Genomic DNA, 22,312 nt, shown 5'->3' on the forward strand with positions numbered 1-22,312 from the left:
CTTTCAGTTTCAATAATTATAGATGATGATTTTACAAACACCCATGGTGTTTTGCACCACTTGGCGTAACTCTATTTTGGACCTCATTATAATGGATAGAGATGAATTAATTATGTCCCACTTAAATTCAGTATAGGCAAAGGAAAAATTCTTAGTTCAAGTTATTCAAAATTTTATTAATGATCTGGAAGTAAATAAAAAATTGTGCCAATGAAAGTTATGGATGAGGAAGATTGGAAAAATGGTAATATGTTTTTGAAAAGGGGTAAATAAATTTGCATTGGAACAAATCAGTAAAGTACTTGAATTTTTGGCAGGGGCACCTTACATGGCAAGAGGAAGAATAAGCAGAAGTAAGAGAAGACAAAACCCATAGTTTAGTGGAAAAAAATGCAAAGGAATCAAGTGTGGGGTAAGAGCTGAAATTGGTGAAAAATTAACAGAAAAACGTGAATTTAGAACAAAGAAGCTAAAACATAAAGATGTAGCAATAAGATGTACTAGAGTTCATAGATTTATGGTGTTTAAAGTCAAAAGGGACCATTAGATCATTTAAAATTTGGTCTGTATCATGGTTTGGTTTTCTTTTCCACTGATCTAGGTAACCTGTGTCTGGCTTAAGCATATCTTCTAGAAAAATAGCTGCTCTTGACCTGAAGACATCAGGAGATAGAGAAGATGACTCTTCTCTTAGTAGTTTGTTTCAGTAGTTGATCATCCCCACTCCTAAAAATTAGTGTCTTATTTGAAGTTTGAATATGTATAGATTTTGTTCCAACCATTAGTTCTTCTTATGCCTTTCACCATTAGACCAAAGAGCATTTTAGTGCCTAGTATTTTCTTCTCCAGGAAAACACCTGCATGCTGTAGTCAAGTTACCTCATAAACTATTTCTTCTTAAACTAATAAGAATAAGGACTAAGCCTGATTTTTCTCTCCAACTCTCAAATCATTTAATGGTGTTTTACTTTGCATTCTCCTATTTTTAACATCCTTTAAATATGGATATTAAAACTGTACAAAATATTTCAGTACTGATCTCACCAATTCTGTATGTAATGGCAAAATCATCTCACTACACCACTCATTCCTCTTTTATACATCCAAGGATTGTGTTGTCCACTTTTTACCACAATACTGCATTAGAAGCTTATGCTCAGTGTTTACATGACCCCTAAGTCCTTTTCAATTATTTCGTTCCAGGATACAACTTCGTATTTTGCAGGTTTGGTTGGCATTCCCTGCTCAGCTGTATAATTACGCATTCTCCTACATTAAAACATATTACCATTTTTCCAATCTTCCTCATCCATAACTTTCATTGGCACAATTTTTTATTTACTTCCAGATCATTAATAAAATTTTGAATAACTTGAACTAAGAATTTTTCCTTTGCCTATACTGAATTTAAGTGGGACATAATTAATTCATCTCTATCCATTATAATGAGGTCCAAAATAGAGTTACGCCAAGTGGTGCAAAAGAAGAACTAATGGTAATAACTCTGTGGAACCACCAGAACATCACCCTTCAAATTAAATAACTCAAAACAACCTCATTTTCTTTCTATACATTACAGGCAGGTGCTTAAATAGAATCTCATCCTGTTCTCAAATGTAATTTGGTGGTGCATAATAGAAAACCATCTGTACCCCCTCCAAAGCTGTATTAATAAATACATTGATCCAAATGCATTCAGGACCCTGTGGCTCTGAGTTATCAATTACTCTGAAACAAGTAACCGTGTCTTCAGAAAACAGTTCTATTCCTTCTCTCTCACTGCCTACTCTTTCTATCTTTCCTGAACTGGTAGAGAGTTTTACTTCATAACCATGTAACTCATCCCATCAAGTTTTGCTGTATCAATTTGCATATATAGTACCTATAGACTCAGTTCATTCAGGATGGATGCATTTTACCTCTTTTGAAACTGCTACAAGTTTTAGCGTAGGTACTCCATAAACATACATTTAAGCATTTTAAGCAACACTTTTGTGCTTGCTTATAAATACAGTATGGGGGGCTAATTAGAACATGGATCTTTTAGTTTGTACTGTATATAGTCCAATACCACAAGGCGAAGGATTTACTATATGGTTCACTGGGCTGGGCCCCAGCAAAGACTACAGTGTTTCAAGTCATGCTGGCCCCACAGTTCTGCCCTGCTCAGTATGTGTGTATACTCCGGATACCTTTCACAAAGAACCCACATTTTAAATAGCCCCCTACTCAAAACTAGAAACAGGTGTTCTTGTCACCAATCCTGAGATCCTCCAAAAATGTAGATATAGATGAGGCATAGGACAACTTGGTCTAGCTTTACCCTGAAGCCACACTAATCATATGTGACAACCTGAGAGAGGGAGCAACAGAAAGATTCTTTTTGGGGCCCCATTTGGTGATGTTTGCCAGACATTTAAGAAATAGGAATCACTGGAAACAGGAAAGAAAGGTTCAGCTCAGCTGTGGGAGTGAAGAGGCAGTTGAAATGTATACAGTGTAGTGGCTCATCATGACTTTAAAAAGAGTCAGTGCTGAGGCAGACTGTGCTCAATGGGCACCATCATATATCTTACTCAGATGGGTTGCGCTAACTTATTCTTATGGTAGAGTCCCATCAGCGTGTTTGCCCAGTATGGGCTATGTATTTTATAGTAAGTGTTGGCTTCATTTAGTCAACTTCATAGTTGTTTCCATTACCGAGCACATGCTACTTTTAGTAGCAGTTCAAAAATAGATAATGTATTTAATGTGGTTTTGTTGTATGCGAATGAAAATGACAGGCTTATTTCTCCATGCTGATTTGGGCGGGGGGGAAGAGGGGCGGGAATCATCTTGTATTTGAGTAAATACACTATTTTAATTCCATGAGATTTTCAATTCCTTGTTTGTTATCCAAAGTCCTAAAATAAACTGAAAAATATTATTTTCATATTCTTTGTCTGACATTACATTGGTTCAACTTATTTAAATCTGTGTCACATTTTTCTTTTTAAAGCCTTCTACCTGCATTGGTTGTTTGAAGTGCTATATACAGTTAGTGTTTAACTAAGGACAGAAGTATCTCTGCATATCAGTTGCAGGCCACCCCTTTTACGTAGCTCCCTATCCCACACATATAGCCTAAGTACAATAGCAAACCTACCAGCTTCACAGCTAATAGTTGCTACCAGCATTTTTTGTCTTTCTTCACTCAAGGGACTAAAAGGATTAATGGGAAGATCACTCACTGTTTTCTTCTCTTTGGCTCTCTTTGACAACCGCTGACATATTCTGTAAAGAGTGTCATTTCATGTAATGCCATGTCATTGGTTCCAGTGTGCATCATCTTAAGTGGAGACTTGCAAGACAACTTTAGAATTCTATCCTTGCCATTATATTTTCTGTTTTCACTCCAAGAAGACAAAATATAGGCATTGCCTGTTTAGGATGACTGAAAATCTCTATTAGTCCATGAGTAAAATACGGAAAGGAGCCAATTTTCTAGTATAGAATAAATGAACTGCCTCACAGCGAATTTGCTATTTATGAAAACAGTTTTTCCCACCCCATACATTGCATTTGGAGCATTATACTCTTCAGAGACTGGATTAGGGAAAATATCCTAGTTTTAATTTGTTACAATAAGAATAATGGTATGTCTCCCCAAGTCAAATTACTCAGTGGAAAAATGTGCTTAAAAGACATCAGTACTTTAAAGTAAGTGAAATAATGTAAGGGAATCTAGAGGGAGAAAGGAGCATGGGACAACATGCTAACTCTGACTCATCTCTTCCAGTTAACATACATTCAGTATAACTGACTTTAATGAAGTTACTCCAAATTTAGAGTGAATGAAACTAGAATAAGACCATTTGTGTTTCATCAATATGTTCACTAGTTTTATGAAAGAAACAAAGGAACTAAAAATTGATGGATTTGAGTTAATATACATCTTCATTACTTTAGGCATTAATACCATATTCACTTGAGTCCAAGATGAGGTTTCTCCTCCCATTTACCCTGGAGAAAAAAGTCCCTTGTCTTAGAAATGAGTACGGGGGTGGGGGCAGGCAGCTGGTGTGGTTTGTGCTCAGAGACATAGCTGCAACTGCTGCCTGTCATCTGTTCCTCTCTGCTGCCTCTGTACCCTGCCATTCCCCCCCTGCAGCCTCTTCCCTCCCTATCTACTCCCTGCCCCACAGAGCCTCTGCTCTCCTGCCTAACTAACCCTGTCTCTGCACCATCAGGCTCTGTGCATGCTGCAGCCTGGGGCACTGAGCGTGGCTCCAGCCTGGCCCCATAGCAGTGGTACACAGCCCATATGGCTGCTATGGGTGGGCTTGGGCCATGCACTGTACCCCAGACTAGACTGCAGATAGAACCTGTGAATGTGAAACAGAGGCTGGGGGGGAAAGTGGGGAGTAGAGGCTGGGGGAAGGGGAGACCCAAGAATACATGGAGGCAGGCAGTGGGTAGAGGGGGCAAAGGGACAGGCACAAGCAGGAGTCAAGTTGCTTGACTCCCCATACCTCCTGCCTCACCACTGCCTGTCCCCTTGCAGCAGTTGGACGGATGAATTAAAGATGACTAATTATAACAAATTAATAATGTTTCCATGTATAGAATCTAATTATTGAGGGGTTGTCTTCAATTCAGGATCACTTAGATTAGAGAAAATATGGTAAATATGGCAAAAAAGTGGGAACAAAAACCCCATAAATGTCCCATGTTAGAAAACTGTATATTTTCATCCAGCACACTATTAATATGATGCAAGAAGAGTCAATACGCTTCTGAATCATAGACAATGGCTGGTGCTGACATCAGCTTCAGATCATCCACATAACAAGCTAGCAGAAGAAGGCTAGCAAATTACATCTTTCACTTTCACAACCAACTTTTGAAAAAATAGGAGAAATACTTGTTATACAACCATAAGTTTTACCGCATTTTCTCACACGCCATAGGCCCCCAAATAAAACACAGGCCTTGTTTTGCAAGGCATAATGTAGAAAAGAAAGATTTTTCCAGAGTTGTGGCCCACTGTATAACAGCCTAAATCTTCCAGGGAACACAGTGTCCAAGAAGTGTGGCATCCTACGAGATAATTTAGGAAAAGGAAATAGGCAGCAGGAACTTCCTGGTAGGGCTCTTCTGGGATGCAATACTACTTTTACTCTGTGTTTCCAGGAGGGCTTACTTTGTCACATGAGGTTAGGCCCAGAAACTTCCAAAGTTGCAGCAAGACAGTTACTTCTTTACTATACATAGGTTTTAAATAAGCTCCTGTAATAAAATCTTGGTTTCATACCACAAGATAATACCAGCAGCAAAACTGCTCTTCAGGAACAAGCTGCAGTGCTTGGCCAATAGGTATGGTTGTGAGAGGGTTAACACAGGGCTCTGCCCCTTCAGCTTTTTGAGCCAGCACAAATGGCAACTATCTTAGCAACTAAGTGGCATGCATAGGCTCCAGGCTTTGTTCTTTCCTGATGAAGAAAACAGCTTCCCCACTTATAAATGTACCCAATTTTGGGGGCTGAATTTTGGGGGAAAAGAGAGCATTAGATGTGAAAAAATACAGTATTTGTGTCAGTAAGTTCTATCCACTTTTTGAAGTCCTATACCTTTAACTCACATATTGTTTAAGGGTGGAATTTTCAAAAGCATTCATCCCTGGCATAACTAACCCACTAAAGTCGACATGAATTTTGCAATTATTTTCAATAGGAGCAGAGTTGGGCCAAAGTCATGTGTGTGCAAATCCCATCTAGAATGACCTGTTTTAACAATAAAGCAAGCTTGACTAATATTACATTTTACAGACCTTTCAAGATGAAACATACTACGTATAAACATTCCATTTAACTTTCAATTTATTACAATCCACCACACACTTATTCATAAATTACGGTACTATATAGATGAAAGTCTACTACATATATCTATTTGTCTGCTCTATTGCAACAGTGTTTGACTGTCACTGCCCTCTACTTGACAAAGTAACAGACCTGAAAAAATGTGTCTGATTAGTGGCTGCACCCTATAGAGGCTTTGGGTCTCAGTAGTCAGTTGGGTAAAAGGGTAAGTATATACTTTAAATTTGTTCATACAAAAATGCATTATGATTCCTATTTATGAGTACTGAAGTTAGATACTGTGGGCACTTTAGAAAAGTCTGAGATAGATATTTGGTCTTTATATTGTAATCTATAAAATACTAACACATAAGTTTGCTCAGCGAAGTCCAGTATTAGTTCCTATACTTGGAACTACTGTCTACCGAACTGCATATACAAGCACATACTATATGCCTGTCATTATACACCAATCTGTTGGCAAATGCCCAAAATGAATGTATCATAAGCACAGAATACTGTACAAATTATTTTAAAAGGTTATTTAAATTTAGTAATACCAAAGTTCTCTATTTTATATTTACATAAAAATCTGTGTGCATTTGCAACAAACTATGTAATCCGTAGTAAAATATGCCTAAAGATGTAAAGAGTTAAAATATTTATTCTACACTAATCTGACATAAAATTGTAATGTCATTTTCTCTTGGGCAGTTAACAACCTTAGTCTGACACAAAGGATGACCTTCCAATTCTTGAAAGCCTACAGTGAAGGAGGGAGTGATTGGGCCTCTCTCAAGTAATCTGTTTCCACCCATTTCACACTCCTGAAGAGGAATGATACTGGGCCAACAGGAGAGCTGCAGAGATTGCAGCAAACAACAGAGAACACAAAAATCTAAAAAGATTTGTTCTGCTACTTCCAGAGACTTCCTGTGTTTAGATGAGCAATCAAAAGGGAATCAACATTCCAACCTTTACAAATGTGATGAATTCTTCCACTTTATCATTGGCCAGCAGAAGTTTCTTCTGCACTACTTCCAGAGCCTGGCCACTTTGCTTTGCCAAGCCATGGAGTTGTTGAGAAGCAGCAGTCTCAAGTTCAGTCATGGCACATTCAGCTTCAATCATTTTTTCTTCTAGATTTGTAAGCCTCAGATCCTGAAATATATCAATAGGAAAATGGCACTGGTACTGACACAGGCAGGGAACTATGAAGTAATTTTAGACTAAAAATACAAATAAATTAACATTATAGGGCATTCTGTTATAAATGCCATTCCACAGGAATCTCCAGATGTTACATTCATGTTTAATGTCTGAATTATCAGCAATAATATGATACAGCTTCAGCCCAAGTAAATGAAATCACACACTGAGATACGTTACTATTATTCTGTTTAACATTCTTTTGCAAATGTTTACAAATTTTAAACAGCTGACTTCGTAACTTTTCATTTGAAAAATAAATAAATAATGAACATGAAGTAGTGAAGGAAAAATAGGCAATAAATACACTCTATATTAAAACTAGCCAAACTTTAACAAAAATACCTTTTTCCCCAATTCCTCTTTAGTTTTGCGATACATCTGTTCATACTGTGACTTCTCTTTTATAGCTACATTAAGCCTTTGCTTTAATGAATCAATTGATGTTTTCTTGTTTGAACAATCTTCAGTCAGTGCCTTTACCTGAAATAAAAAGAATAACCACATTATCAGCTAAAGCAATTTGCTTTTTTAAATTAAAAAAGAGCAAACAAAAACCAAAATAACAAATAAAAGTATTTTTGCTTTTACTGTACAAATTGATGCTTCAACTAAAACTTAGTTGAATTTTCAGCAATTACAATAGGAACATAATATGTAGCAGGAACTGATCCAGCCAGAGATTAGTTTGTACACAATTTGGCTGCATGAAAACTGAGAGTCTAGACAGGTATGATGTATGAAAAAAGCTCTTAAATTTACTTCCTGGATTAGAGCTTTTAGACATATTTTGCTTATGAAACAAGCTAAGATACAATTTCCAATCTTTTTAAGCACAGGGGAAAAAACCATATGCTAATCAAAACTTAGCTGGGAAAATGGTAATTGTCTGTGATGGGATAGCATGTACAGTCTCCTGGATAACTCATAATAACTTTGTCATGTGTAGTGAGGACTGATTTAGGCTAAATCAGAATGAAAGAATATTCTGAGAAAATCATTCAGTTCTGATGACAGATGCTATTAATCACACAGCTCTACAGGTAATATACAGTATCAGGGAATTTCTTTGATCTTCAGTTAAAGATAATGTCAAATTTATCAAGTTGATCCTCTATAAATAATTATCAAAGAAACACACAGGCTCTGCGCCTGTTCAAACTGAAAAATGGGATGCTAAAAATACTCAAAGAGCAATGCAGAAGAACAAATTACAGCATTGAATTCTCAACTGTTTTCTCTAAAAACAAAACCAGGTATTTATCTTGCTCCTTCCTCTCTTCTTTATTCCCCCGCACACCCCTCTGACTGAGGATTCCTTAATGACACCTTATCTCTGGCATAGAGGGTAAGAGAGTAGCTCTCTCTGGAGCTGACAAAGCTTAATGACTTCAAGCAGAGGCTACCATATGAGCTGTTCAGCCAGCAGCCGCTTTCTAAGAGAATATAAGTACTTCTTGCTTGGCAAATTGTTTATTGCTATTTTGGGGTTATATACTCATCAAGACTACAGCTCCCCCCTGTCAGCTCCCTTTGTCAGGACTGAGGGGCCACACTACAATATAGTATTTTGAAAGATACCGTTAAAGATGTTTTATCATAACTGCAGTTTTTCCTGTTTCCATGAATGCCACAATATATTAAGGAAAGAAATTTGGATAATGACTTTTAGCTTTACTTAAATACATAATCAAGATACGGAATAATAAAACTTGAATTTTGGATCATTGATAATACTGCAATACAAGCAATTAATTTAGGTGGTCTAAAATACTACATTTAACCACAGTAGACAGAGGATCTACATAGGTACATTTTGTGCATCTGAATGTCATAGAGAAAAAATCCTTATTTGATCTTCAATGCATTTTGTGTTGGAAAGTGCAAAACATTCCCGCTAGATTACATACATCAAATACCAACACTGAGTTTTTTAATGCTTTATAGTTACATATTTGTACAATGAATTGTGGTGAATTAAAGCAGTCATAACATTACAATTTTGTAAAAACTCAAATGGACAGTAATTACAAAAAGGTAATTAAATTTATTCTAGTCTTTAAATTGTATATTTGCACTGCAAATCTGGTGTGGTAGAATAATTTGTGCAATCCAAATAGAATCTTTTTTTTTTTGTGGTTTAAATATGAATAATATAGAAGAGGTACCCTTTTCTCAAGAGTTTCGATTGCTTCCCTATTGAGTTTTTCATTTTCCTGGTTTGCTTTTAGCCGAGACCTCAAGTCTTCTATCAAATGTCTTTTCATATTTAAGTCTTTCTCCATCCGAGAAATCCTGGAAATAAGAGGAAAAATTACACGAATCACAGCTCTTAATATCTAGTTACTTTAAACACTTAAATGTTTGAATGCAGTGGACATTAATTTCTAAAGCTTATTCTCTAAATAAAAGACAATCGTTTGGGTAAATAGTTTTAAAGGTTTTAGTGAAAGCAATGCACTTACTGAAAAAATGTAAACTAATGAATTAGGGAAAATTATTATTATGTGGTATATATTTTTCAATCATTTAAAAACAGGTGGAATTTCCATTTACGAAAGTCAATTGTTCACATCAATAAAGGAAAAATGTTTCACTGTATAGGTTCCTTTCAGACTGGTCTGTAATTTCAAATTATTTCCTACAAAACACTCAAAATCAACACACACACCATTTTTCACAGAAGTATCTTAAAAAATAAAGCTTACACCTCCTCTGACATATTTTAAATGTTATATGATACGGGATTGTATGCCTTATGAAATGCTTCTCCAGCAGGAGAATAAATTAGTATTTTACACATATACACTGAGTAATTTATTAATATAAGCACATCACTATGCTTCTTTTTCCCTATAAAACAAAATGAATAAATGGTATTTTCAGGCATAAAGCAGTGTTGCTATCACACATTAATGCTGTATAAAACCAGCAAGAGAACTGTGGTACAGTAAATGCCTTCACATATTTTGCATTTGAATTGTCGTATTAATATTATTGAGGTGATTAGCAGGAATACATCTGACAAGCAATGCAGTATTTGCTATGTAAAAACAGTATGATAAACAATCACAATATTTTTATTCTGATTTGAAATATAATAGTTGAAGCCTTCCCTAATTTTATCTTAATGTACTAATTAATAGAAAATATACACTACTAAAGTGTTTTAAAGAGTCCTTTACATTTGAAATGAGCAAACTGCATCAATACAGAAAATGTTTAATGTTTCTCTAAAAAAAAAAAAAAAATTGTGTAGAGTTAGATTAATTTTTAAAATCTTCTGGTCAGACATGGAAGTCGTTAATGTTCTGATAGAGTACATTTATATCCTAACGTAAGTAAAGAACAATATTATATCTGCAGGTAGGAAAAAGAAAAGTCTCAATAGCATGTGTCAAGCCAATACACATGAATTCCAAACATAAAATAACCCTTAATCAATTCAAATCTAAACAAACACAACTGTCCTTTTGCACTTTTTACACATGTAAGACTGGATATTTAATCCAGTTTAAGCATCTAAACCTTGACATGTCTCTTAGCCCCTAGGCAAAGAATTACTGTATTTGAAAGATTGCTTTTAGCAGTGCTGTGTACATCAAGGATAACTTAAGTCGACTCTGGGGTCTGAATCCTGACTTTAGATATTCTTATTGAAATGCAGAAATGGTAGCCAGGTAATCACTCATCAGTTTATATAAAATGTGATCTTAGCATGTACTGCTCTGATTTTCTAAAAAAACCTCGCATAACAGAGGCAAGATTATGAAAAAGAGGAGGTAAAAAGAAAAGGTTCTCTTAACAAGTCTGGGTTTGAAACACTTAATAGCGGTATAAGCTCTTATCTGCCACAGGGTGGCACCAACCACAATGAATAGAGGACAGAACATACTTTTCTTGTAGTTCCCGCATCCCTTCTTCTTTCTCTTGTACTTCATTTTTCAAAGACTTAATGGTGGTTGACTGTTTAGTGATTTCATTGTTTGCATTCTAGACGGAAAAAAAATTATTAAAACATAAATAAAAGTGGATTAAATATTATCTGAGGTATAACCAATAATGAATTTGTTTAAAATAAAAAGGGCTCGTGGAATAAATTTAGTCTATTTTTGATTAATGTTATTAAAGAATAATTAGTATCTGTGAGGTTGTACAAAAGAACAGTCTTAGTTTTAATTTATCACAAGTCTTTCCCTTTGAAGGCAAACCCAAAACTAATTTCTTGCCTGACAATATCCATCAATTATGAATTTATGTTTTGTAGGGTACAAGTAGGATTTTTGTACCTCACCAAACTAGATATCCCTCTGCACACGGTAGTCAATAGGAGGCATAAGTAGGCAGGAGGCAAGTAAATTTCTACCAGGTTCATCTTGTTAAGGGTTTGTTGTTTTTTTTAAAACAGTACTCTCCCTACCAGGATGTATATGGGCTCGAAGTGGGGTCCAGATCCTTCAAATAATGGTTCCTTCTAATCCTTTTGATCAAGGATATACAAGCACAAGGAGTCAGACTCCAAAAACAGCTGGTGCTCTACTGTTCTTTGTAGCTGTTCCCTCTCCAAGGTGTATTACTCTTCTGGTTAGATTTCAGTATAAAAATTGTTAGTTTGTATAAGGGAAGTACCAGTCCTAAACATTTAACCAGGTCTAATTTCAGTGAATGGCTGTTCATCTCAGATGAGAGTTAGAGGTGGTCAGTGTTATCTGTTTTTTCCTGCTCTATACAGTAAGAGATCTGCAAGCAGAAACTCTGTTGTGTGTGAATGGACAGGGGATGTTCTGGCCCAGGATTAGGTAGAGATCAATTTAAGAGGTGGGTAGAAAAAGAAATAAATGTAAATATCCATGTTATTTCAGGTTAAAATAAATGTATTAAGAGCTGAAATTAAAAAAACTAGTACATAAGAACAAATTAGACTTTGAAACCCCTAAGAAAACAGCATAGTAAAAAAAGTACATAGATGGAAAATGCACATGCAATGTGTGTGTGTGGGTATGTACATTTCTGCAGATTCAGCCATTGTGTTGTGCTTTGGGAATTTACCCATCAAATCTATAACAGGGAGCAAATAGATCAGACAGGCAGTAAAGGTACTTGAGGAAAATTTCCCTTCTCAGTGAAGGTTTGTAATGCTCATTAACATTAAAGGGAATACCATGCACAACACTATGCACCTAGAGAGGAACAGACTTTTGTGTGTATAGATAGGTGTAAAGTACTGCTTTAATACTATATACTGTCTCCTTCCTAAAACTATAGCTTCCCTCTCATTTTTCTTTTTAAACAGAAAATGTTGGCTACTCACTTTTGCAGTAATGCTGCTTATTCTTTGCTCTCTGGAGTCTTTAATTTATAATTATTTTAGTTTAACATTTTTTTAAAAGTAAAAATTAGAAAAACATGGCAGTAAGTCTAACCTGAAAGTAGAATATTTTAATTTAAAAAACTGTGTGTATATGTTTGTGTGTGCATGCGCATCCGCATACACGCTGGTAAATATAGGCATACTGTGAAGGATAAAGAATAACGCATAGATTTAAAACCAAAAAGAGAAGAGGAATGTAATAACCATTTTTGTGTTGTGACAAAGATCGGTAGCATTTTGGCTGAGTAAGGACTGCAGGATTTTTCTTAATGAATTTGAGCCCCAGTGATTTATTACACAACATGAAACATTCTAATGTGGTTAAAGCATGCCTAGGATACCAATATTTCTGGGTTCAACATCTCACTAGATCCTGAAAAGGACAGATTTAACCAGAAAAATGTTAACAAGGTAAAAAGTATCAGAATATTTACTGAATTACCTTGCTTGACTTTCATTAGACTGAAGCAGAATACCCAGTTATACGGGTTTACATCTTAGACATGAACATAAATCTTTGTGTGATAAGTTGGCCTCTGCACATTCTTAGAAACTAAGTAAAGCTTTTTATAATGGCTATACAAGTATTACCCAGAGAGGAATTGTCTTTTCCTGTGCAAAGAAGCCATAGGGGGTGACATGGAAGGGGAAGGAATTTCTTTTTCCAGGCAGACTTGGGTAAAAAGAGTTAGGAGAAGCAGGTCGGGATCTTATTTCCAACTAGCCCTGGCAACAAGGATTTGCTAGAGAAACCAAGGTTCTCTGGGTGGAAACCATGGGTCTTTGTATTTTTTCTGTCACCTTTGTTACATCCTTCTGCACATAGGCAGCACAGCCCCAGTACATGCGGCCAGGATATGTTAGACAAATACTGATTTGTTAAACAAAGAGAGCTGATCTAGTACAAAGGGGGCTCAGTAGAAAAGGATTTTTGGTTCGCGACTGTATTTCCTGTGCGTCCTGCCAGAGATAAAATGTCTGCCCATGAGGTACTAAGAAAATGTAAATGCAGCACAGAAAGGGTCAAGCCTTTTTTCTGAGGTAGAATATGGAAATCCATATACAAGTGTTCTGACAGATCATGTGGATTCCAGGTATCAATTCTTTATACCCAATTTAAACTTTTATATTTAGAATGTTAAACCCTCTTCCACGGGCTTGAGATATCTGTGCAAAACGGGACACAAAGTATGTTTAAGAAGCTGTATTTGTATTTATAATTAGCAACAGGATATCCACTTGGAAATGCTTTTAAGAGCATGCTTTCTTATAGATATTTTGTTGCCATTCAAAAGAAACAAGATACTTGTACCAAATGCCAAAGTTACCATATTATCAAACGTCCCAAATATCAGCCAAACCTGAGCTCCTTACTGAAGTCAATTCCCACTAATTTAGATAGGATATTACAACTCTATTATACTTCAAAGAGAGTTTGCTTGAATCAAAATCAAGCAGAAACTGAGTAACTCTGGGTTGGTATCATAAGTGTTCATGATAAATCTTAAGCAAATTGTTTGCACTCAATTTGCTCAACAGCAAGTTCTGATACCTTTAAAGTTTTAGACCAAATCTTTTACTCTTCATGTTTTGGGAAGTAACTGAGGCTTCTAGGAGTTTGAGAGTAAGAAGAGTAGTGTGGAATACATGCCCAATAGAAAGAGAGCCCCAGTTTTGGGAAGATGAGCTAAGGGATGGCACAAAAGTCAGAGAAGAGGAAAAACAAGTGGCAACCACTAAGAAACAAATGAGTGGGGAAAAACTGGGACAAGCAGGAGGCATGGTTCTGGCTCCTAAGAGATGCCAGACTGGCTATATAACAGATGTATAAAATTTTTGAGTGTGACGCCTAAGACTTAAACAAAAGTCTAAGGAGTAGGGGATGAAATTCCAGGGACACTTTAATATGAGACCAAGACAGGAAGAGGCAGGGGTGGGGACTGAAGTCAAAGTTCAAATGTTGAGAAAGGCCGGTTCTGGTTAATACCACCAGGGTACTGCGGGATGGGTCTATCTAGCAAGTACATTTTAATTAGGTCACACAGCATGCTGGCCAGTTAAAATCTGCATCCCAGCCCCTTCCTTGTTTGAAAAGTTACATATTTAGTCAAAGGCTGTTCAGCATCCTACTTCCAGAAGAGGCCTTTACACTTTGTTGGGAAGTGAAAGGAAGCCTGAGTGAGGCTCTGCCTGCAAGAAAAGCATGCAAGTTTTGAACTATTTTTTGCATTACAGTTAGGGGGTCACATATCTTTTCACTTTACACAGGCAGAGCTGTATACCCAAACAGGTCTTCACTCTGCTCCTGCCATACCTCTCCTTCTGGCAGCAAGAGGTCCAGCTGGGTAGGGGGCTGACTAGAGGGAGGCAAGGGCGCTATTTGGAGAGTCTGGGTAGAATAGGGGAGTAGAATTCCAACACCTTAATTTCACCTAAAATAAGGCTGACAGGATTTTTATGCAGTGCTATAGGCAGAAGAAGTTCTACAGTACCCAGCCCAACCCAAAATCCCAATCTCAACCTTAACTCTTATCCTCATTGTCTCATCCCTCAGGTCCTTGAAATTCCCTGAAATTCATCACATTACAGATAGAGATGTGCCATCAAATTCAGTTTTCACTCAGTTTTCACTCAGCAACTCTTTATTAGGAACAAGGATGTTGTTTCCTTGAAAATACTTTCAGCAATACAGTAGAAAAGAAACAAAAGAATGATCTGTCATGGAAAGAAAACTGTCCCTAGATACAATATTATGTTTGCCATTATACATCAATAGATCAGAAACATTCTTCTGCCACGGGTGAATGCAAATAACTATTTTAAGATCCCACATCCTTAACAATATATGTATGTACAACTAAATATAACATTTTAAAATAAAGTGTTTGAAAAGCATTCCCTGCTCTGTTGCTTATCTGCTATGACTCAACTCTAACGTACTATGTTTTTCTACAAGGGATCAAGGAACCTAGCTCTTTTTTTGGTGCAAGTATCATCAAAAGATACAGGGGAAAGTGTTCTAAATTCAGAACCTTCCAGGTAAAAAGCCTTGAATGTAACAAATTTATTTACAATTATTATATCTCTATATGTAATATAAAACATTTACAACATACAGGTAGTTTATACTGCAAATATATGGCCATGTTCTCAAGCCTTCTATAAGTTTTGGGGGCTTTTGAAACCCAGTCCTTATTCAGGTAAAGCTTCCATTAAAATCAATGAGATGTTGGCCTGAACAAGGATTTAGTACTGAACAAGGATTTAGCTCACAGACAAAATATTTTAAATCATCAGTGTACTGTTAAAGGTTAGGTGCAACTACCCTTCATTCGAGACAATCAAAAACAAGTTAAGCTCCTGTTTTGTGGTTTGTGTCTGTGGAAGTGACAGAAGGGACAGCCGCTAAGCAGCGAGGAACCAAGAAAGCACTAGACACAGCCGGAACACGCAGTAAGAGCATAGCTCTAAAAAAGCTGAGAGGTTTTTTTGGCAGAGCACTACCTGAGCAATGCTTGGAATTATAAGCTAAGACACTGCCGTTCCTGCTTTGCTCACTGAAATTTAAATTTACAAATAGAAAAGGATTGCATCAAACATGTACCTATCATCAACTTCTGTCGGAAACAATTGCTGGGAGCTTAATTTTTTACCAACTGCTTCAGCAGTAACAATTCCAAAACTGAATTCTTAATAGTTTCTTGTGCCAAAAAAAACCTTACAATTTAAATACAGATTCTACTAATCATTGGGTTGTCAAAACTTTTTTTTAACATTAAAACATTTAACTCATCTTTAGTATGAAGTATTGAAAACTGATTTAATACCTGATATTGGGCTTACATACTTTGTTGTCAGCTATTTCTATTCAATAACATACAGTCCCCATATGAACAGATGATACTGATTTTGGTCTAAAGATTTCATCGTTTCTACATGAAAAATGGTAACTTTGGAATAGTTGGCATTCATACTTTCATCATGATGATACAAAACAAAAAGAGTAACATGAGTGATGAAATCAGTGCATCTCTATCTTAATGCTAATCACAAGTCACTACTGCTCAATGCCTTCTCACAGGAAGCTTGGAATCATCATATAGCTCTACAGTACTCTTAACAAGATGATTTGCCATTGATTGTAGTCCATAGTTTTTTCATCTGGCCACATCAGCCTGTAAAAAGTATTTAACTTCAAGTTTAACTCATTTGTTTTAGATTATATATTTACCACTTAAGAACAAATATTACCTGGCACCCTACGCTGCTAGTTATTGGATAAACAATATAAAATATATCTTTTCATATCTCTGTGACAGCTTTGGAAATACAAAAAAAGTGAAGTTATTCTAGTAGATCGATCACATCTGTTCTCTCACCTTTAGTTTACAGTGTAGCTGCTTCATCTCTAAATCTGTGTTCTTTAAAGGAGTTGCTGGTGTGGCTTCAGTCTCATTAGAAGTCACAGGAGATGGATCTTCCTTTACCTTCGTAGCTTGGGACACATGCTCTAATTTTCCTTTTAAATCTTCTCTCTCTTGTTGCAACTTGGCCAGATCAGAGGTTAATGTCTGTTTCCAAGTCCAAGTAACAAAAATCAGTTACATTCAAGAAGTGTCTCTGATCGGTCATAACAAGATACATACGTCTATGGGTTAGAATTAGAAAAGAAACAATACACCTGTACATTGTCTGTATTCTACATTACATATTGGTTGATTGAAATAATTTGTTGAGAGGACTCAAGGGGAGGGAATCAAATCTGGTGGTAAAGAGAAATAACCGAACATAAAAAGGCTTGAACTTTTAAAAAGGCACTCATGAAACCTTAAAAGTTTGATTGCCTGTTGAGAATTGTCCCATGGCAGGCAAAAAAACCCTTATTATAGGGAGCTGTAAAAGAATAGCAGTAGAATAGTGGTAACTGTTAAAAAAGATGTTTTCCTGGGCTGTCTCTGATTCTACACTTATTTCCTGCACTAAGTATCAGAAAATACCATGGTATCTCAGATACCACTGTGCAGTTAATGGTGGTTAAATGTCAGTTCTGTTTTAATGGTGACCACTGCAAGCTTACATGAATGCTCTGTTGACAACTGCTGTAAAACATACATCCTTTTCTTGGCTTTTGTTTTGATATTTGTAGGGCTTGTAGAGGTTAAAGCAAAATGAACCAGCTGCACTAAATAACTTCTGGTTGGCTGGTCTTTACTCATGTTGTGTAATTCCTTCTCTTTCACATATATGCACCATAGCCAGAGAACCACATATTCCATAACCTTGATTCTAGGGCTGATGTACTTAACTGGTAAAAGCCAAGCTGGAGCAGGACAGGATAACAGATGTTAGTTGTTTATTCCACTGGGTAGGTCTTACCACCCTACACTGCAGCCAAAATGCTTCTCATTTAGCAACATAAATGTTAAGTCCAATTAGCAGACGAGGCTTGTTAGGGATTTAATTCAAATAAATAACATGCAAACAAACTATCTAATTCTTATTGCACTTGACTGACAACTGACAAAGGCCATTTAATCAGTGAAGCAGTATATGAAAACGGTCCTTAAAGACGTCATATTAAAAATAAAATATTTGCTTTAATACTCCTATTGTAAAGAATATGCAGTGAACATTATTTTGCAAAAAGGTAGCTGAAATAATCATTATGCCAGTGCACATCTTTCACCAGTCTGTAGTCAGCAGAAAGCCACCAGGCGTTAATGGCCTGACAACTCTCTGGCTCCTTAAGAGGGTAACTACAGTACTATTTTATTATTTCAAAGAAGTTTATAATATGGTAGTTTAACATAAGGAACAATTAGACAAAATGGTATTGAAATCTCTCAGAGAGGGGAAAAATCTTCTTCTGTGAAGAATCCCAATTAGAAACCAGAAGAGACACTATGGCTTTAAAATGGCTAAATGTATAGCTAATTACATGATGTCAGATAAAAGAAATTAGTAAAAGTAAACAGAATATATTGGTAACATTTCAAGAGAGGCCAATATTTAGATAAAAGCAGAATTTTATATTGTTCAGAAGTTTTTTGCAAAACTCAGTAATTCTTAAAATATAAACAAATGCATGCATGTCGACACACATATTTAAATCATCTGAGAGTTTATGAAAGAAAATACAATCAGGGTAAAGAACTCACTTTCACAGACATTTTTGTGTCCATTGCAGACAGCATAGGGAAGCTTGAAAATTTTCAGTGATATTAAAAATTATTTATGGATACAACATAATACTTTCTACTATTCAAACTAAATACTAATATCATGGCTTAGATACTCTGGGGAAATTCCACAGATCATGGCTATGGTATATATGACTGCATACATGTTACTAGCATTTGGATAAAAGGGTTAATAATTCCATGTCTTTCCAAGTTTGCTTTAATTTCATTATTAAACAGAAGAACAATGATACTGATGTATCTTTCGATTGGATGGATTTTAATCTTGTAAAACTATTCTAATCTCTCACTTCTTCAAATGAACACAATGTAGGGGAAAGACTCAAAAGCAAAGGATACTTAAAAAATGTACAGAAGTAGTGTGGAGTAACCACAAATGTTGGGTTAATATATCTAGCAAAAGCAACACTTCCATATGCAAAATGTCATTGCTCAGTGTTTCTATTTGCAAGTATTCATAAAAATGTGAAATGTTGCCAACTTTCTAGTTGCTCAGGCAAGAATTCTACAGTTAGTATTTCTACTCTTAAAACTACTTTTCTCTCTTGTGAATAGAATCAATCTCTCTCTATTGACAGGGAATTAAAAAATACAGCTAAAATGAAGTAAAATGAAATCTCACCACCTAAAAATATGAAAACAATATATACATATGTCAGAAAGTAAAAGTAATTGTACTCTATCCTTAGCATATGATCATGTATAATTTTTAGAGACAAGAGAAATACAAGCATCTAAGCTTCCAAGTCCCCCAAAAAGTGTTCCTCATACAACCCCTATATGTCCTTGAAAATCTGGTACTTCAGACATGAAAACGAAATAAAAACTCTGACAATGTGATGTTCCATTTCTAAGCTGGACCAGAAACCGTGAAAGAACTCCCAAACGTTCTAAAGTGTAGAAGTTATTAGTCATTTATCTAATAGCAACTTTTCTGAATGTTTAGCAAGTACCACCAGATCACTCATTTATAAACTATTTTCAGACAAATGCAGTTATCAGCAGCCTACGTGTTGTTTCACAAAATGTCAAGTAAATGAAGGTAATATAGAGGACTTTTTACCAGTGCTTTAGCTAGTTGTTAGACTTCAGTAGCCTTTAGAGACCATTAAGTACCCTTTGGCTAATTGGCCAATGGTAGATTAATCCTCTTTTTATTCTAGAAGCACTATTTTAACACCCCTTGCACTCTGTCAGTGTAGTATCTGAATGACAAAATAATATTGTGCATGAATAATAAGCAGAAAAGTTAAATTAACTTTTCATGTTTCACATGCCATATCTGTGTGTCAAGGATAACACCCCCCTCTTTTTAAGCCACTGACATTCAACTTTTTTAAACAACCTGATGTTGACATCTTATTGAGGTGAATCTTCCTAATTACTGCTAATTGCCTATCAAGAAAAAAAAAATCTTTCCTTGAAGTGCAGTTGTCTAGTATAGATGAACACAGCTCCAATGTGCATAGTAAAGACAGGCATGACACTTGAGGTGTGCTACATTATTATGTCATACTAAATATGGTTTGCAATTAACAAAGCAGTTTTTAAGGCTGTTTAACACACTGAAAATGCCAATCTCTCATGAAACGTTTAAATTACATCCCAGCAGAGGAATACAGCTATAGGCTCAAGGATGCAGATAAAGCTCTCTTCGAAGGTATTTTATTAAAGAAAAAATATTTGTCCAATTGGCAGTCTCTCTGGTAATATAGCTTCAGTTCAGACGTTCTCTGAAGCATCTTGTACACTGATGATTACAGAATAGCTCTTCTGTATATACAAAAAATACTTCAGTGATTGGCAACTATTGTTATGATGATTAATAAACACAACCCTTTTCAATTATTTGCATGCTCGACAGTACCTTTAAACAAGTTGAATACAAGCGGTAATCTTGTTCCAAATACTTCGAAAGAGCAGGTGTTTTACCTGAATTTTTGTTATATGGATTTGTTATTACATCAAAACATTTTCAGTAGAAACTCAAACACATCAAGCAACGTGCAATTAAAAAACCCTTGGTATTTGAGTGTTAGAAGGTAAAAATGTTTCTTTACTGAGTTGGAAAAAACTGTAGAATTCTTGCATTTTAAGATCCACGTGATCTATTCCTTAGAAAATACTATTCCCTCAAACAATTCAAGACTAAAACAAAGCCTGAAGCAATGCTCAACTACTGAAAAAAGTTAAGAGCCTAATATAAATTGGGCTCAATATTCCATGCTGTACTCACAGAAATCTATAAAAAGGAGACTAGTTTGAGTAAGGATTGTATAGTCAAACAAGAATTATTTTATAAATTAAGGGAAATGAGAGGAATATTGAAATAACACAAACTATAGATAGTATTTTCAGGTCTTATGGAGCATTACTAAACAATACAATCTTTCAGGATAGTGGCCTGGTCAAGATATCTGTACCAGAGTTGTTGATTTTGACTAGCAGGAATTCATAGACCTTTGCTTTGATTTTAAGTTATGTCCCCATCATGTAACTACAGTTGGTGTATCCAAGAGTCCAGTTCTGTAAAACACTGCACTGAGATGCCCTTCATCCATGTAGATTCCAATACCAGATCGGAGCCTTAATCACATGCCTAACTTTACTACTTAAGTAGTCCACTGGTCAGGCCACCCAGTAATGCCACATCCAAATGAACACAGACTTTTGTTTCTCCAGGGAAAAGTATTAGCAGCACACCCTGTGCCACTGCTACTTGTCCCCAGTTGCATGCATTTGAGCCAGGAAGTCCCCACAGCTGAGAGCCAAGGGCTTTGTCTTGGTGGAGGCTGGAGCCATGGGCTCCATCTGAATAGAGGCCTCAGTGGTACTGCGGGGTGGGGGCGGGGGGGAGATCTTCGGTGTGCAGTGCAACACAACCATCGCACACAGGTAGTAGTCAGGGCTACTGCTGTGCCAACCCTTCTCTTCAGGCTGGCCATCTAGAGCTTTGTGCCCCTCCTGCTCACCCTCCTGTATTAACTCCCATGCTGGGCCCAGAGCACACCTGTTTGCATGCTCTATTTGCTCCAGTCACGTGGCTCCCTGGGGCATGTAGGAGCTGGGTGGGGGCATGACCCTTCTTTTTTACTTTTGTGAAATTAATTCAAGGCAACAAAACTTTCAAGAAAAGTTCAGTGATGCTCAGAGTCTCAGTTATAATATGCACTTACATTCTCAGATAGTAAGCGCATGTTGTAACAGACATTCATAAGTGAAAATGTAACTGTAGTGCAAATCAGGGTTTTGCATGACTGGTGAGATACCTACATAGATCCACGCATTCAAATAGCAATATTTACATGCACTTTAGGCACTTGTGCACACAAGCCAGGGTTCCCATTTTACCTGCAAACTTGGGGCCACAATATCTACACCTCTATCCAGACTGAGGTATGGTGACCACAGTATTGTATGCATGCTCTTTTTGTGAATCAGAGCCATATTTCTACTGCATGATTTTTTGCATTTTGGAAAAACAGCAGAATCCTGAGGCATTATTTCTCTAATTTGTACCAAATATTAGGGAGAAGGGCAACTTCCAAGAGCTGAAAATTATAACTTTTTATCTTGGGTCAGTGATAGCATTTGCCATATCCCCCTGCTTAATCTTAACACATCTAAGCACTGAAAATAAACTACTTGTGTGAGAGCCAGTCAGGGAATTTCACAATCCCTACAACTCATTA

The 22,312-nt window shown here is 36.3% G+C and overlaps 1 protein-coding gene across 4 annotated transcripts in view; it reads right to left on the reverse strand.

Moving 5' to 3' along the window:
- The window catches only part of CNTLN (centlein), a 370,048-nt gene that overhangs the window by 35,002 nt on the left and 312,734 nt on the right, over positions 1–22,312 (reverse strand). For all 4 annotated transcript variants that reach the window (XM_019555081.1, XM_019555079.1, XM_019555082.1 and 1 more), the window contains 5 exons: positions 16,800–16,991; positions 10,945–11,042; positions 9,218–9,344; positions 7,395–7,532; positions 6,816–7,001 (listed from right to left, as the gene is read on the reverse strand). In XM_019555081.1, the coding sequence (XP_019410626.1) occupies positions 6,816–7,001; positions 7,395–7,532; positions 9,218–9,344; positions 10,945–11,042; positions 16,800–16,991 (741 nt within the window). The remainder of the gene's footprint in view (positions 1–6,815; positions 7,002–7,394; positions 7,533–9,217; positions 9,345–10,944; positions 11,043–16,799; positions 16,992–22,312) is intronic.

Source organism: Crocodylus porosus, unplaced genomic scaffold (assembly GCF_001723895.1).
Source record: "Crocodylus porosus isolate Cpor-Errol unplaced genomic scaffold, CroPor_comp1, whole genome shotgun sequence".
Classification (NCBI taxonomy): Eukaryota; Metazoa; Chordata; order Crocodylia; family Crocodylidae; genus Crocodylus; species Crocodylus porosus.